A 17,252-nucleotide genomic window follows, 5' to 3' on the forward strand; every position below is an offset into this window, starting at 1 on the left:
CGCTGTCCCCCCTGGGGCTCCTCCCGCCCCCGGGAGCGAAGTTCGCTGGGGTCCGCTCCGGGAGGCTGCAGGCTCCCGTCCCCGAAACAGGCCGTAGGCAAACAGTCTCCCGCCCGCACGGGTTTGCCCCGTGTGTCGTCCCCAGGGGCGGCGTCCGCAGCCCTTCGCGTCCCGTCCTCTGCTGAAGCCCGGACCGCCTTCGGTGCCTCCAGCAGAGCCCCTTCCCACCATCCGTTGTGGTGTCTGCTCAGCCACTGCCTTCCCCGAGAGGGGCCCGGTCAGAGGCCCGGTTCTGATGGCGCCCGCCCCCACCCGGCTAAGGGCTGTGCTGGCAGCGGCCGCCTCCGGAGGAGCCTGTCCTGACAGCTTGGCCCTGTTGGGCGCCCCGGGTGGGACGCCCAGTTATCCCCCAGCTCTACCGCGCTGCGCGCAGATGCTTCCCGGGGGCGGGGAGACCCCGGCCAGAGCCTCTGCTGGGGGAAGCCTGGGGAGGTCGTCCGCATCGAGAGCGTCCTCCTGTCCCCTCCTCGCAACGCAGGGCCTGCAGGAGAAGCCCAGCACGTGCCCTTAGCCTGCAGGGGGGGGAAGTGTCTCAGCAGACGCGTTTCTCTGGGGATGCTCGGGGCTCGCTGGTCCGGGGCTTGGCACTCAGTAGGACCCCCACATCTGTGAAATGGCTCCAGTAATCTTAGGAAAAGGAGGAAAGAGACGTCTCGATTTAGGGCGAGCTTGTCTGTGTCAAGCGCCTTTGAGAATTACAGATGCAGAGGTTGTTCCCGTTTTGTGGACGTACAGACTGAGGTTCAGAGAGGCAAAGTGACTTGACCCAGGCCACCCGGCAACTCGTTTGTACAGCTGCTGTTTGACATCCAACAGTCTGACCCGGTTGGGGGTCAGTACCTGATCCCCACGCTCATGTTCTTGGAGGTTGCCCAGGGCAGGATGGCACTCCCCGTGGCTGTCTTCTCTCTGCTTGGATACCTCCCCTCGTGGAGAGCTCACTCTACGGCCGTGGTTCTCCTTTGTGGGCAGCTCTGCCTCCCAGGGGACGTTGGGCAACGTCTGGGGACATCTCGGATTGTTACGCCTTGGAGAGGGGCAGATCGGGGAGGCTCGGTGCTGTTCTGGCATCTAGCGGATAGATAGTGGGGGTCCTGCTACGCATCTCACACACCCAGGACGCTGGCCCCACGCGTCATAGTGCTGGGGTTGACGGACCCTGGTTTGGGAAACCGGGGTGCCTGGCCCACGGTCACAGGCACAGTACAGGGACAGGATCTCAGCACCCCCATTAGTTACTGTCGGTGCTTAACACGTCAGGGCTCTGAGAAAGTAAAACCCATACAGTTCAGGTTGGAACACAGACGCCAGGGCCGGACGACCTGGGTTCCAATCCCAGCCCTGCCCCTCCTTAGCCGGTGGCCCCGGGTGAAGTCACCTAACCGCTCAGTGCCTCAGTTTCCCCGTCTGAAATAGGCATCACGACCGTGCCTGCCTTAGGATTGTTGCCAGGATTAAACGAGTTAGTAGGTAGAAGGGGCTCCGTTCCGCGGCGGGCGCTCAGTAAGCGCACTTAGGATTAGCCTTCCTGATGTGGTGCTGTTCCGCCGGGCTTTGCCTCCGCCTTGGGAGCAGCACGTGGATGGACACACGTGTGCGCTGGTGGACCCAGCACGTGTGTGCATGCACCTGTGTGTGCGCACGCTGGACGCACCCGCGTCGTGCCCGCCGAGCCCGAGGGACCCCCGCGTGGAGCCTGCCGGCGGCTCACCCGCTCCGTGCCCGCAGGGCACCCCGGCCGACGTCCTGTACAAAGGCACCATCACCAGGATCATCGGCGAGGACAGCCCGAGTCGTCTGGACCGCAGCCGGGAGGACAGCCTGCCGAAGGGCCACGTCATCTACGAGGGCAAGAAGGGCCACGTCCTGTCCTACGAGGGTGAGTCCTGTTGTTAACAGCCCCGAGGAGCTGGCGGGGCGGCCTGGGGCCAGCCAGGCCCTCGGCCTTCCTTCCCGTCCGTGGGAGTCTATCAGTGCTGGGAAAGAACCTTGAGACGGAGGGCCGAGGGGGGCGCTGGAGGAAAGTGGGGCCACGTGGGGTTTATGGGGAGCCCAGCGGATGCGGCCCCCCGCTCAGAGGGCTCTCAGGACACCACGTGAGATGCAGATTGTGAGTGCTGGAAACCTACTTCTCCAGCCCTGTCCACTAAACCCCCGGCTTTGGTGTTTCTAGAGCTGCTCAAGAGAGGAGGGTCCAGAAAAACGTGGTGGGGGTAGAAAGGCAGCCAGATGCCTTTGGAAAACAGATCTGGGGAGTTGGTGCCCTTCCTGAGTGGTCGAGAACCAGGGAGAAGCCTTTCGTCCCCACTTTACGGATGTACAGTCACAGCGGTCCTTCTCTCTGGCCACCCTCTGGCCCCTCGAGAGACCGGGAGGCTTGGGATCGGGGGAGCAGGGTGTTTGGCCCATTGAGGTGGCTTCACCGGGAGCCGGGGCTGGGTCAGAGAGCGGAAGCCCGGCAGTTCTGGCCAACACTGAGCTCTGAACGGCAGCACACGGGGGGCCGGCGGGAGGCGATGGCCAGAGTGACCCTCCACCTCCCCTTGCCTCCGCCCCCTCTCCCCTTCTGGGTTCAGGGCCCACAGCCAAGGCACCCTGCACGGGGGCACTTGGGGGTCCAGAGCCGGGATATGAGGTTCCTGGCGGCCTCGGGCACCCAGGGCACTGGAGCAGAACGCAGCCGACGGGCGTCCCTCTCAGCACTGAGCACTCACCTCCGCTCAGTCCCTGGCACTGCAGGGCCCTAAATTGCTTCTCCTCTGGCGAGCGGGCGTCTCTTTTCCTCTGTGCCCGCCCCGCCCCCTCGGTGCTGGCCAGGAGTGGAGGTGGTGCCGGGTGGCCGCGGGACGGGCCATCGGCTGCGTGTTTGGGGCCAGCGTCGGCGTGTGGCTGAGGGCCCGGGGAGGGGCTGAGGGGGCCCTGGGGTCGAGGTGTGTGTGGGCAGGGAGGGCACAGGCTCCGCTCGGGTCCCCGGACCGGTTCTTGAGCCCCTGTGGCTCTCGAGTGGTCATGTGCAGGATGCGGGCACACGAGGCCTTCGAGTCCCTGACGTGCTTCCTGGAGCTGCGTGGCGAGTGAGGGCGGCGGGCCGGGTGGAAGGCGGCAGGGGGTGGGGACGGCCCCTCCCCCCCCCCCCCCCCCCCCCCCCCCCCCGGCAGCCCGGACGGCGACTGGTGCGACAGTGGTGGACGTCGCCCCGTGTGGATGGGAGGCCACCAGCCACATGCTGATCTGTCCTTTTATATCACGTACTTTTTTCCCATTTTGGTCTGAAACCACCGAGTTCAAATATCAGTGATCAGTTCTCCAGAAAAGCAGCCCAGTGTGTCTGCAGGCCGCCGGCCTGTAGCCTCTGGAGCGGACTCCGGGTAGGAACAGGGGGCAGGGCTGGTTCTCGGGGGGGCGGCCTGGGGCCGTGGGGAGCTTACTTCCGACACCCCGGCCTCGGCCGCCCTGAGGGGGAGAGGCTGTGGGCGGGGCTCCAGCCTGCCGGACGAGGCCGGGCCTCTGTCTTCTCAGACCCTGGGCCTGTCTGGGGGGCCCCTCTGGGCTTCTCCCAGCTTAGCAAGGCCACGTGTGCCACGGCCAGCCCTCCCAGATTGTACACTCTCCCCACGTGGACTCGTAAGGCGCGTCCACGCTTGTACACACGTGTGCACGAGGACACAGGCACACGGGTGCGTTTGCACGCACGGCCTCGCTTCGTTCTCGGCGGCCAGGTGTGTGTGTGTATGTGCACACGCCCACACGTGCACACACAAATGGTCGCACGCTGCTGCTGGAACTCTGCTCACACACGCGTGTGCGCTGCTGTTCGTGTCCCAAGCCGGCACCCGTGTGAGGACGTGTTTGCGTGCACACCCACGTGGCCACGTGTGGCCGAAGGCACGCCCCTGAGACGGTGGGTCGGGGCTCAGGCCCTGGCAGGACTGCCCGCTGGGGTTCCCCGCGAGGCTCAGCCGGGCCCTGTGGCGGGGCCGCGTCTCCTGTCCCCGGGCCCTGTGGGCCGCCAGCCCCCCGCCACGAGCGCGGTCTGCTTTCCAGGTGGCATATCTGTGTCCCAGTGTTCCAAGGAGGACGGCAGGAGCAGCTCCGGACCCCCGCACGAGACGGCCGCCCCCAAGCGCACCTACGACATGATGGAGGGCCGCGTCAGCAGGGCCATCTCCTCCGCCGGCATCGAAGGTGGGCACCGGGACCTGGTGGGGGGGGCCTTCCCAACTCGGTGCCTTAGAGCGCCCCCTGGAGGGAGGGTGGGGACGGTTGGCCCGATTTTCCGGAGAGGAAACCCGGGGCTGGGGTTGGCTGAGGTCAGTCTGGAGGCGGTGACGGGCCCCCCCCCGTCCCCCACCAAGAGGGTCCGTTGCCAGCGCCCCCGCCGTCATCGTGGGGACTGCTTTCAAGTGGCCACGGGACCCACGTAGCCCTGACGTGGTTGCCCCCCTCCAGGTCTCATGGGCCGGGCCATCCCGCCGGAGCGACACAGCCCCCACCACCTCAAGGAGCAGCACCACATCCGAGGCTCCATCACACAAGGTGCCAGCCGGCCACCCGCTGCCCTCAGGGCAGCTCTCACGAGCCCTCAGAGGTTTCCCTCCGGGCGGGCGGGGGCGGGGAGCCGTGCACACGTACGTGAGCTGTACGGGCACGGGCTGAAACGGAGAGCAGGGACGCTCGTTCCTTAGAAGCGCAGAGGGAAAGCAGATTACCAGCCCCCGCCCTGCCCTCGCGAGGTTTGCTGAGCCTGTTTCGTGCTCGGTCCTCACCAAGTGCCGCTTCGGCGCTGCCGTGTGAGGCCGGCGTTACCGCTTACTGGCACTCACCGGCAGCTTCCGTCGTCACGCCACCCACGTTGTCGCGGCTGGTCGGTGGCCAGCCACCTGCTACGGGCCCCATCCCGTGCTTTCCGTCTGCAGTATCTCACTGAACGTGCGCGACTCGGTGAGGGGTTTCGATCAGTAGTCCTGTTCTGTATGTGAAGAGACTGAGGCTCGGAGGCTCAGAGAGGTCAGGTCACGCGCTCAAGGCCACACGGCGGGTGCGGACTAGGAGCCAGGTCGTCTGGCTCCAGAATCACTGGAGGGCGGAGACCCCAGGGTAGGACGGGGCATGGTGGGGCGCAGAGCCGAGGGCCAGCGCCCTGTCCTCCTCGGCAGGGATCCCGCGGTCCTACGTGGAGGCCCAGGAAGACTACCTCCGTCGGGAGGCCAAGCTCCTGAAACGCGAGGGCACGCCGCCACCGCCCCCGCCCCCACGGGACCTGGCCGAGGCCTACAAGGCCCGGCCCCTGGAGGCGCTGGGCCCCCTGAAGCTGAAGCCGGCCCACGAGGGGCTGGTGGCGACGGTGAAGGAGGCCGGCCGCTCCATCCACGAGATTCCCCGGGAAGAGTTGCGGCGCACGCCCGAGCTGCCCCTGGCCCCGCGGCCGCTCAAGGAGGGCTCCATCACGCAGGTAACGGGCCAGCTGGGCAGGACAGCCGCTTCCCTGGCCTCTACAAATGGGGAAACTGAGGCTCGGCCTCAGTGGGTACCTTGCCCGAGATTACACAGCTGCTCACCGCTGACCCTTTGCCGTGTGCGTTCCGGATTCTGTGCTGAGGGCTTTATATCCGTGACCTCATTGAATTGTATTTACGCCCTGTGGGGTCTGTAGCCATTATCCCCATTCTTCAGCTGGAAGGACTGAGGCCCAGAGAGCCCAGGCAGCCCGCTACAGTCCCCGAGCTCACCGTGAAAACAAACGGCTGCTGCTGTCTGGGTTTTTGTTACGGGCCAGGTGCCGCCTGAGCGCCTTGCGTCGTGCCCAGTTTAGCCCCCGCAGCCACGCTCTGAAGGTCTCATTTTATCGGTGTGTAAATGGAGGCTCAGAGACGTGAAGTGACTTGCCCAGGGTCACACAGCAAGTGAACGGCAGTTGGTGAAACCCGGATGTTCCTCAACTGCAACGTCTTTGCTTCTCGGCGTCCCGTTTCCCCCACCAGCCTGCTGCACCCCCGCGGCCCCGGCTGCCCAGGAGGCCCCAGCCCAGTAGGGCATGATCAGCTCCCGTTGTGCAAGGAGCCGGTAGTGGAAACCACCGTCCCTTCCCGTGGTCAGAGGTGGCCGGACGGAAGGAGGACGGACGGTGGGAACCGTCCCTGGGGCTGCGTGGCCGTGAGGCAGACGGGGCTGGGAAGGGTATCCCGGGAGGGCGACCCAGCTTCCCTTGGGGGGAAGGTGCCCGATGCCCGGAGAAGCAGTGGGGACGGTAGCCACCGCCAGGGGCCTGGGTGAGACTTGCCCGTGGACCCCAGAGGAAGGCCAGTCTGACTCTACAGTATCCTCATTAGAAGCAGGGTATCTCTTTCCCTTTCTTACGGAAGTGACAAAAACGTCCGTGAGTAGACCCAGGGTTCTGTTGCTTACAGACGCCGGCCCCCGCCGTACCCCGGGTTCCCAAGGCTGTGTCAACAGAGTGGGGGCTTCTCCGGGGCGGCCAGCCTGCACTGTGGTCCATGACCCCCTGTTTATTCAGCTGCCCCTTCTGGCCGGAGAGCAAACAGACCTCAGCCCTGACCTCTGAGCCTTGGGCACCAGGCGGTGGGACTGGGTTTTGCTGCTGAATTTCCTGGAGTGACCTCGAGTGGGCCGGCGGGGGGAGGGGGTCCCAGACCAGTGGGAGGAGTGGGGGTGTCGAGGCTCCAGGGGCCGACGGAGGGTCCCCGCTTGCTCCGGGCATGGCTGGCCTGTGAGCTTGGTGGCCCTGGGGCCGGGACAGGGACAGACAGGGCGGTGACCCGTGCGTTCATGTCAGGCTCAGCAAAGCCCTTCGTCCCCCTGCCCCTGGAGGCGTGAGCCGTCGCTCCTGCTTCGTGGCCGAGAAACTGAGGCTCAGAGGCGTCCTGCGGCCGGTGCTCACACCCCTGTCTCCCCAGGGCACCCCGCTCAAGTATGACACTGGCCCCTCCTCCGCCGGCTCCAAAAAGCATGACGTGCGCTCCATCATCGGCAGCCCCGGCCGCACGTTCCCGCCCGTGCACCCGCTGGACGTGATGGCCGACGCCCGGGCGCTGGAGCGCGCCTGCTACGAAGAGAGCCTGAAGGGCCGGCCGGGGGCAGCCGGCAGCTCGGGGGGCTCCATCACCCGGGGGGCCCCGGTCATCGTGCCTGAGCTGGGCAAGCCGCGCCAAAGCCCCCTGGCCTACGAGGAGCACGGGGCGCCCTTCGCCGGCCACCTCCCACGCGGCTCGCCGGTGACCACACGGGAGCCCACCCCACGCCTGCAGGAGGGTACGTGGGGGGTGGGGGGGGTGGCGTGCGGGCACTGGGTGGGCTCCTGCCTCGGGGGACTGCCTCCCCACCCACCCTCAGCTTAGGCTAGAAACCAGGGGCACCCTCGGGCCGGCGCGTACTTGCCACCTGCCGGGCCCGTGGCTTCCGCCCCCAAAGTACGCTTCGATTTCTCTTCGTCTCCCTGCCACCCCCAGACCACCGTGATTCCCCACCCGGGGGGCCACCGCAACTCCCCTCCTGGCCTGCTGTATCCTGCACCCCGGATGCCGCCAGAGCCGTCCTTTGAAACATTCACATCCCGTCACGCCACTCTAATGCTTAAATCTTTCTAGCGATTCCTCACTGCATTTAGGGGAAAAAAAAAAATCCACCTTTTAGCCACGGCCGTGAGCAGCCCGTAGGACCTGGCCCAGTGTGCTGTGCACGCCACGGTCACCACATTCCTTTATCCACCACAGGCCGGGCCAGCGGGTTTTCTCCTCTCTGTTCCTGAGTGTGCACGGGGCCTTTGCACCTGCTCTCCCCGCTGCCTGAAGCCTCCCCCACATGCAGAGTGTTACCTAAGTGGCTTCTTTTTGTCCTTCGAGTCTCTGTTCAAATGTCGCATTCTTGGGAAGGCTTTTATGACCCTCCCCCACTATTCTGGTCACATTTTGAACGTCCCCCGGAGCGTTTATCTCGCGGAGGTTTTCGCTTGAAGACTAGTGGGTCGCTTCTCTCCAGCATTAAGTGCGCCGCGTCAGTGTGGTTTCCTGCCTGTTGTGTTGACGGGGCCAGCTGCATTTCTTACGACAGTGCTTGGCCTGTAATAGAGGCTCCATAAATATTTTCAATTGCTTGAAGTAAAAAAAGGAAGGAACAAATGAGCAAAAGAACAAATAAATGAAAGCATGAATGAGCTTTTTAAAAAAGAACATATTGGGGCGCCTGGGTGGCGCAGTCGGTTAAGCGTCCGACTTCAGCCAGGTCACGATCTCGCGGTCCGTGAGTTCGAGCCCCGCGTCAGGCTCTGGGCTGATGGCTCGGAGCCTGGAGCCTGTTTCCGATTCTGTGTCTCCCTCTCTCTCTGCCCCTCCCCCGTTCATGCTCTGTCTCTCTCTGTCCCAAAAATAAATAAAAAATGTTGAAAAAAAAAAAATTTAAAAAAAAAATAAAAATAAAAAAGAACACAAACACAGCAGCAAATGGGTAAATGAAAGAACACAGGAACTGGAGGCAAAGAGACAGGTGAAGGAGGAGGTCTGGTCCTTGCATCCCCGAGAGCCGCCCCCCTCAAGTGGCCTCCCCTAAATGCTGGCCCTGGCGGCCCTCGTGTTGGGGGCCGTGACAGCGGTGGCACAGAGGTCCAACGCCACCCCCTTGGCCTGTCCCCACAGGCAGCCTCTCATCTAGCAAGGCATCCCAGGACCGGAAGCTGACGTCCACGCCCCGGGAGATCGCCAAGTCCCCCCACAGCGCCGTGCCTGAGCACCACCCCCACCCCATCTCGCCCTACGAACACCTGCTTCGGGGCGTGAGCGGTGTGGACCTGTACCGCGGCCACATCCCCCTGGCCTTCGATCCCACCTCCATACCCCGCGGGATCCCTCTCGATGCAGGTGATTGTCTGGGACCCATAGACCCCCACAGCGCGGGGCCAGGGACCTCGTCCCTGTCAGCCCCAGTTTCCTGTGGAACTTACCAGTGCCTTTAAAATTGAAAACGTATCAAAAGAGGCCGCAGTGCCTGAGTGTTTCTCAAACGGACGTGGTCTGAAAATCTGTTTAAAAGGATGCATCCCTCGGGGATCTTAGCGGTCACGCTGTGGATGCCCTTTAGGGGAACTTCGATCCAAAGAACGTTATCGATAAAAAGTACCCCACGTTGTCTTGGGGAGCCAAGGTTTTTCTGCGCGTCGCCCCTCAGTTCCGGGTTGTGGCCGGTGTTTGGGGGAGGCCGTCGGGTGCGCGGGCCGGGGGCGGAACGACGGGCGGGTGAGCCAGCCTGACCTCGCTCCCCTTCTCCCCGCAGCCGCGGCCTATTACCTGCCCCGACACCTGGCCCCCAACCCCACCTACCCGCACCTGTACCCGCCTTACCTCATCCGCGGCTACCCCGACACGGCGGCGCTGGAGAACCGCCAGACAATCATCAACGACTACATCACCTCGCAGCAGATGCACCACAACGCGGCGACCGCCATGGCCCAGCGGGCTGACATGCTGAGGGGCCTCTCGCCCCGCGAATCCTCTCTGGCACTCAACTATGCCGCTGGCCCTCGAGGTGGGTGGGGAGGGCACCATCCCGCGCCCCCAGAACCGGCCCCGTCCCTCGTCCGCCCGGCCCGCTCAGGAGTGCGAAGGACGCGGGTGTTCTCGCGGAGGCCGTGGGGCGCGGTCCCCCTAGAGGCCTGGGCGGTGGAACAGCCTTGAGAACGCACGCAGACCCGGCGCGGGGTTGAGAGTTGTGTGGGCCGCGAGCGTGGGGGTGGCGGTGTGTCTGATAGCGTGTGCGTTCGGATGCACACGCAGGAGGTGAGCGTGTGCCCGCGCGAACTCTCCGTAGATGGGGGTCCTTGGCCTGAGCAAAAGAGATCAAAATGCGAGGCTGTGAATTTCCGGCTCCCTCGACTCACAAACAGCCCGTGGCTGCTTTGTGAGTGCGTTCAAGTCGTCCTCTGCAAACATTTCTGGAAGGTTCTTTTCAACAACCAAGTACCAGTTAGGGTCCGTTTGGAAAAGGCAGTCACGCTGGGTATCTCAGGCAGTGGGGACTGAATACAGGGAGCCGACCGGAGCGGGTGGGAGGCTGGCAGAACGCAAAGGGCCAGCCAAGTGCGCGGATGCCCGCCACCGGGCACGACCGCCTCTGGGGTTTGGAGGCCAAAGGAGGTGGGACTGGGAGAGCCTGGCATCCGGAAGGGGGGCCCGAGGGGACCGGTGCAGAACCAGGAGGGGGCGCCCGGTCCCTCCGGCCCTTTGCCCACAACCCCCCGGCCCCACCTCCTCCCGCAGGCATCATCGACCTGTCCCAAGTGCCACACCTCCCCGTGCTGGTGCCCCCGACCCCGGGCACACCGGCCGCCGCCGCCATGGACCGCCTCGCCTACCTCCCCACAGCGCCCCAGCACTTCAGCAGCCGGCTCAGCAGCTCCCCGCTCTCCCCAGGTAACACCCCTGCCCCGTCCCATCCACCCCCCAGGTAACACCCCTCCCCTGTCCCATCCACCCCAGAGGACAGGCCCCGGCCCTCCCTGAGCGCTGGGCTGAACCACAGGACTTCTGGTCTCCAGGGGGTCCCACTCACTTGACGAAACCCGCCACCACCTCGTCGTCCGAGAGGGAGCGGGAGCGCGACCGGGAGCGCGACCGGGAGCGCGACCGGGAGCGCGAGAAGCCGGTCCTCGCGTCCACCACCACCGTGGAGCACGCGCCCATCTGGAGACCTGGTAGGGCGGCGGAAGTCCCTGCCCCGGCCTCTGGGGGTCCTCACGGGCCACGCGACCTGTCCCCTGACCCCGCAGCCTGTCCCTGCCAGGTACGGAGCAGAGCAGCGGCGGCAGCGGCGGCGGAGGGGGTGGGGGCGGCAGCGGCAGTGGCCGCCCCACCCCCCACTCCCACCAGCACTCGCCAATGTCACCCCGGGCCCAGGACGCCATCCAGCAGAGACCCAGCGTGCTGCACAACACGGGCATGAAGGGCATCCTCACCTCCGTGGAGCCCAGCACGCCCACAGTCCTGAGGTGGGCCAGGTTGGCACAAGGGAGGGGACGGGCGGGCGGGCCGTGGGTGCACAAGTGCACTGGTGGGAGAGAGACGGGAAGGAGAATGATGGGTGGGAGAGCAGGGAGGTGGATGGTGGGTGAATGAATAGGAGGTAGGACGGCAGGTGGACAGGCGGGTGAATGGATGATGCATGGGTAGGTGGAGGGAAGGGCAGGTGAAGGTGATAGATGGGTGAGTATTTGGGAGGGAAATGGATAGGTGATTGGGTTGGGATGGGCACGTGGAGAGAGAAATGGATGGGTGGGTGGTGTGTGGATGGTGACTGGGCTAGATGAGTGGGTAGTTGGGTGGATGGAAGGGTGGTTGGGTTAGACAGGTGAGTGAATGGATGGATGGAGCTGGATGAATAGATGGGTGGATGGGTAACTGGATGGATGTAGGTTGAGTGAGATAGGTGAGTAGGTGGATGGATGGATGGATGGATGGATGGATGGATGGATGGATGGATGAGTAGGTAGGTGGAAGAATGGGTAGATGGTGAGTTGGGTGAGTGGGTGGATGAGTAAGTAGATGGATGGATGGGTAGATGGTGAGTTGGATGAATGGATGGATGAGTAGGTAGGTGGAAGGATGGGTAGATGGTGAGTTGGGTGGGTGGGTAGATGAGCAAGTGGCTGGCTGGATGGATGGATGGATGGATAGATGGTGAGTGGGTGGATGAGTAGGTGGATGGATGGATGGATGGATGGATGGATGGATGGGTAGATGGTGAGTTGGATGAATGGATGGATGAGTAGGTAGATGGAAGCATGGGTAGATGGTGAGTTGGGTGAGTGGGTGGATGAGTAGGTGGTTGGATGGATGGATGGATGGATGGATGGATGGTGAGTTGGGTGAGTGGGTGGATGGTGAGTTGGATGAATGGATGGATGAGTAGGTAGGTGGAAGGATGGGTAGATGGTGAGTTGGGTGGGTGGGTAGATGAGCAAGTGGCTGGCTGGATGGATGGATGGATGGATAGATGGTGAGTGGGTGGATGAGTAGGTGGATGGATGGATGGATGGATGGATGGATGGGTAGATGGTGAGTTGGATGAATGGATGGATGAGTAGGTAGGTGGAAGCATGGGTAGATGGTGAGTTGGGTGAGTGGGTGGATGAGTAGGTGGTTGGATGGATGGATGGATGGATGGATGGTGAGTTGGGTGAGTGGGTGGATGGTGAGTTGGATGAATGGATGGATGAGTAGGTAGGTGGAAGGATGGGTAGATGGTGAGTTGGGTGGGTGGGTAGATGAGCAAGTGGCTGGCTGGCTGGATGGATGGATGGATGGATAGATGGTGAGTGGGTGGATGAGTAGGTGGATGGATGGATGGATGGATGGATGGATGGATGGATGGGTAGATGGTGAGTTGGATGAATGGATGGATGAGTAGGTAGGTGGAAGCATGGGTAGATGGTGAGTTGGGTGAGTGGGTGGATGGTGAGTTGGATGAATGGATGGATGAGTAGGTAGGTGGAAGGATGGGTAGATGGTGAGTTGGGTGGGTGGGTAGATGAGCAAGTGGCTGGCTGGCTGGATGGATGGATGGATGGATAGATGGTGAGTGGGTGGATGAGTAGGTGGATGGATGGATGGATGGATGGATGGATGGATGGATGGATGGGTAGATGGTGAGTTGGATGAATGGATGGATGAGTAGGTAGGTGGAAGCATGGGTAGATGGTGAGTTGGGTGAGTGGGTGGATGGTGAGTTGGATGAATGGATGGATGAGTAGGTAGGTGGAAGGATGGGTAGATGGTGAGTTGGGTGGGTGGGTAGATGAGCAAGTGGCTGGCTGGCTGGATGGATGGATGGATGGATAGATGGTGAGTGGGTGGATGAGTAGGTGGATGGATGGATGGATGGATGGATGGATGGATGGATGGGTAGATGGTGAGTTGGATGAATGGATGGATGAGTAGGTAGGTGGAAGCATGGGTAGATGGTGAGTTGGGTGAGTGGGTGGATGGTGAGTTGGATGAATGGATGGATGAGTAGGTAGGTGGAAGCATGGGTAGATGGTGAGTTGGGTGAGTGGGTGGATGGTGAGTTGGATGAATGGATGGATGAGTAGGTAGGTGGAAGGATGGGTAGATGGTGAGTTGGGTGGGTGGGTAGATGAGCAAGTGGCTGGCTGGCTGGCTGGATGGATGGATGGATAGATGGTGAGTGGGTGGATGAGTAGGTGGATGGATGGATGGATAGATGGATGGATGGATGGATGGATGGTGAGTTGGGTGAGTGGGTGGATGAGTAGGTAGGTGGAAGGATGGGGAGATGGTGAGTTGGGTGGGTGGGTGGATGAACAGGTGGATGGATGGATGGTAGATGGTGAGTTGGGTGGGTGGGTGGCAGGTTGGGTGGGCAGGTGGATGAGTAGGTGAGTAGGTTGTCAGGTTCAGGGATAGTCTGTGGAAAGGAGACAGACACGTAAGAGGGGGCTGTGGGAAGAGACTCTTCTGGTCTTCCCCCGACTTGGGGGAGGTGTCCCTCTTGCCTGGACAAAACCTAGGGGTTCTGTTAAGATGAGAGAGGCTCTTTAGGCCATGTGTGGCCCCCCCCCCCCAGAGTCCAGTCACTCTCATAAGGGGGCCCAGGTCAGGTCCCCTCTGATGACACCCACCCCCCAGGACTGCGGGCAGAGCTGCCTGATGCGAGGGGGTGGGGGCTCCATACTCCTCCCTGCCCAGAGTCCTGTTTGGAGGCAGGCGTTTCTTCCGAGGTAAAGCTTCTATTCATACGAGTACCGCCCCCGCCATTTGGCTGTTCTAAGTCATACCCACCCCCCAACCACAGTTCCAGTTGGGAAAAATGACAACCCCGTTTCCCAGAAGCACTGGCTTTGTCCTCACTGACTCAACTACTCAGCAGCTACACGGAGCGGGAGCACCTGGCTGCTTAGAGCAAGATCATGGCTCAGCACAAAGTGGTTTGTGCACACTGGCAACAAGCCAGTTAGAAACTGTCGTGCGGGCATCGAGCCTTTCCCTCTGGCAGCTGGAGCGAGGGTCAGCAAAGGGCAGGGCACTGCCTCGTGGCATCACTGGGCTCGACGGAGAGGCCACAGGGCTGGAGTCAGGCCAGTTCACATCCAAGCCTCAGTGTCCTCATCTGCAAAGTGGGGATAATTACGTTTACCCCGTGAAGATCAGAGTGTACATTTGTGCATTCCTTCTCCCCAGCCGGTCCCCCCTGGGGCTTACGGCCTAGACCGTAGCAGCTGGGGAAGGCTGCTTGGAGGAAGAGGCAAGTGACCCTCAAGAGGAGGAGGGCCGGGGCGGAGTTCCGGAGAGCCTTGCTGTTCTCCCACGGTTCTCTAACCGCCCGCGCCGCCTCCCCTCAGGGCCTTTGCCCCTGTTTTTCCAACTCCTCACGTAGCTGTGTTGCGTGCATTTCCTCGAGCGCCCCCAGCAGACCCTCGCCCACCTGCCAGCTCGAGAGTCTCCCCCCATTCTCCGTCACCCTGACTTGTCGTTGACCGGTTCCCAGGCTCTGAGCGTGGGTAACTTCTCTGTTAACTTGTATATAGTCTGCTCAACCGGAACGTAAGGCGATTTTGTCTGGTTCATTCGCTGCCGTATCCTTCAAGGTCTAGAACAGTGTCTAGAACAGTGCCTGACCACGTACTAGGTGTTTAGTGAGAAGTCTTGGAACGACGGACTGAATGAATGAATACGTGAGTGAGCGAGCGAGTGAAGGCATGTGGGGTGGGTAAGGCCATGTCGGGAGGGCGGGTTCATTCTACGAGCAGTGGGGACTCATCAGGGTGCTGGAGTGAGGGAGTGGCCCCGCCTCGACCTCCTGGGCCCCTAGTGGGGGCACTGCTCCAGCCCCCTGACCGCCTTCTCTCCTCCCCCAGGTCCACCTCTGCCTCCTCGCCTGTCCGCCCGGCCGCCACATTCCCACCCACCACCCACTGTCCTCTGGGTGGCACCCTGGACGGGGTCTACCCCACCCTCATGGAGCCTGTCTTGCTGCCCAAGGAGGCCCCAAGGGTCGCCCGGCCCGAGCGGCCCCGTGCGGACGCTGGCCACGCCTTCCTTGCCAAGCCCCCAGCCCGCTCTGGGCTGGAGCCCGCCTCCTCCCCCAGCAAAGGCTCCGAGCCGCGGCCCCTGGCGCCCCCCGGCTCCAGCCACACGGCCATCGCCCGCACCCCAGCAAAGAGCCTCGCACCCCACCACGCCAGCCCGGACCAGCCTGCGCCGCCCGCCTCGGCCGCGGACCCGCACCGGGAAAAGACTCAAAGTAAACCCTTTTCCATCCAGGAATTGGAGCTCCGTTCTCTGGGTAAGACCACCCTGACAGCGGCCACCTTCATAGACGCGATAATCATGCGTCAAATTGCTCACGATAAAGGGCCGCGAGAAGGAGGTTCGCTGGCCAACGACTCCCCTCGCGATGGTAAGACTTCCGGACCCGCCGCCCGCCCACCCCGTCTTGTGGCCTAAAGATATTTTCAGATCTCTGCTTTTTATTTTTTTCCCCCCATTTTACGTTGGTTTTGGTATTTTGTTTTTAAACGCGTCCTCGTCGATTGCACGCTATGATGACTATTCCTCAAGCTGCCGCCCACCCCCTCTGATTTGGGGGCGCCTCACCATTTCACATTGTTTTATCATGATATATATATATTTTTTTTTTTTTTGGATTTTCGCTTTTTTTCCTTTAATGAATGGATCTGTGATTTTGACTTCAACTGCGCCTCCCATGTCCCAACCTTTGCGCCTGTGTTTGGGGAGCAGAGGGAGTGGGGCTGCAGAGGGGCTCGGGCTGCCGCCGGCTGCCGCGTGGGTGAGTCAGCTTTGGAGGGCGCCTGCGAGGCAGACTGTCTGGGAGGGCAGGGGAGCGCACTGCTCTCCAGGAGGAAATGACCCCTGCACTCTGCCAGGGCCGTGAGGGGCTCTCGGGGATGCCCCGGCCCCACATGTCCTTGCTGACCTCCACCCTGCAGCCCCTGGGAAAAGAATAGTCCCGGGCCCGGTCTCCCACCTCTGGCCCCTTCTCAGGGGTCCTCTTTGTTGGCCCGGGGGGCTGCAGGGACTGTGGCCCAGACCGGGTCCTGGGACCCGAGTGTCCCTCCCTGGCCCCTGCCGCCCGCTGATCTCACTCCTGCACTGCCTTCCCTGGAGACTCGTCTTCCCCACGGCCCCCACCATCCGGGTCTGTGTTTCCCCCTGTCCCTAGGTCATCGTCCGTCTCTCGGCCTGTCTCCCTGTGTGTCCGTCTGCGTTCTTCCTCCAACGGCCTCTCTCTCTCACCCCACCGCCCCATCTCCCCCATTTCTCGATGCGTCCCCCGCCCCAGCCAGCCGGCAGCCCTTGGTCTGGTTCCCTTCCTCTATCCATCCGCCCGCGGCCCCCGTCTGATCTGGGGGCCCCAGCCAGCGGGCGGGAGGGCGGGCCAGGCGGGGTGGCCCTGGCCCCAGGTCCTGGCACAGACATGACCCGGGGCCTCGCCCATGGCAGGTTACCACGGCGGCAGCTACAGCCCCGATGGGGTGGAGCCCGTCAGCCCCGTGAGCTCACCCAGCCTGACCCATGACAAGGGGCTCCCCAAGCACCTCGAGGAGCTCGACAAGAGCCACCTGGAGGGGGACCTGCGGCACAAGCAGCCAGGTAGCGCCCCGCCTCACCCTGGCACCCCCCTCACCACAGCCCTGCGAGACAGGGGCGGCCGTTGTCCCATCACACAGGTGGGAAAACCAAGGCCCCCTGCGGCCGAGGAATTGGCCCAGCCCCACGCTCAGAGGGCAGAGTCGGGATGCGGGGACCGCGCCCTCAGCCAGGCTCACGCCTCGGGTCCCCCCACCCGCCCCCCAGCCTGACCAGCTCTGCTCCGCCCGCAGGCCCCGGAAAGCTCGGCGGTGAGGCCGCGCACCTCCCACACCTGCGGCCGCTGCCCGAGAGCCAGCCCTCGTCCAGCCCACTGCTCCAGACCACCCCCGGGGTCAAAGGTCACCAGAGGGTGGTCACCCTGGCACAGCACATCAGCGTAACTACCCCTTCTCTGCCTCCGGCCCTGGGCGGGGATGAGGTCCCGGGGGAGGGGGAGGGTCACACGCAGCCTCTCGGTCTGGTGGGTAAACCGAGTCCTGGCAGACTGGACCAGGGAGGTAGGGCTGGCGTGGGCAGGCCGGTCAGGGATTCCAGACTCTCAGACTCAGATGCGGAAGC

The 17,252-nt window shown here is 63.0% G+C and overlaps 1 protein-coding gene across 26 annotated transcripts in view; it reads left to right on the plus strand.

Moving 5' to 3' along the window:
* The window catches only part of NCOR2 (nuclear receptor corepressor 2), a 218,807-nt gene that overhangs the window by 192,518 nt on the left and 9,037 nt on the right, over positions 1 to 17,252 (plus strand). For 11 of the 26 annotated variants that reach the window (XM_042910758.1, XM_042910764.1, XM_042910774.1 and 8 more), the window contains 13 exons: positions 1,789 to 1,939; positions 4,105 to 4,245; positions 4,510 to 4,596; positions 5,217 to 5,512; positions 6,975 to 7,329; positions 8,709 to 8,930; positions 9,343 to 9,594; positions 10,326 to 10,478; positions 10,604 to 10,759; positions 10,849 to 11,062; positions 14,939 to 15,480; positions 16,545 to 16,694; positions 16,925 to 17,070. In XM_042910758.1, coding sequence (XP_042766692.1) covers positions 1,789 to 1,939; positions 4,105 to 4,245; positions 4,510 to 4,596; positions 5,217 to 5,512; positions 6,975 to 7,329; positions 8,709 to 8,930; positions 9,343 to 9,594; positions 10,326 to 10,478; positions 10,604 to 10,759; positions 10,849 to 11,062; positions 14,939 to 15,480; positions 16,545 to 16,694; positions 16,925 to 17,070 — 2,865 coding nt within the window. Of the gene's footprint in view, positions 1 to 1,788; positions 1,940 to 4,104; positions 4,246 to 4,509; positions 4,597 to 5,216; positions 5,513 to 6,974; positions 7,330 to 8,708; positions 8,931 to 9,342; positions 9,595 to 10,325; positions 10,479 to 10,603; positions 10,760 to 10,848; positions 11,063 to 14,668; positions 14,774 to 14,938; positions 15,481 to 16,544; positions 16,695 to 16,924; positions 17,071 to 17,252 lie in introns of those variants that run through there. The other 15 variants (XM_042910772.1, XM_042910771.1, XM_042910783.1 and 12 more) reach the window with 4 other exon arrangements.

Source organism: Panthera leo, chromosome D3 (assembly GCF_018350215.1).
Source record: "Panthera leo isolate Ple1 chromosome D3, P.leo_Ple1_pat1.1, whole genome shotgun sequence".
NCBI classification, from domain to species: Eukaryota; Metazoa; Chordata; class Mammalia; order Carnivora; family Felidae; genus Panthera; species Panthera leo.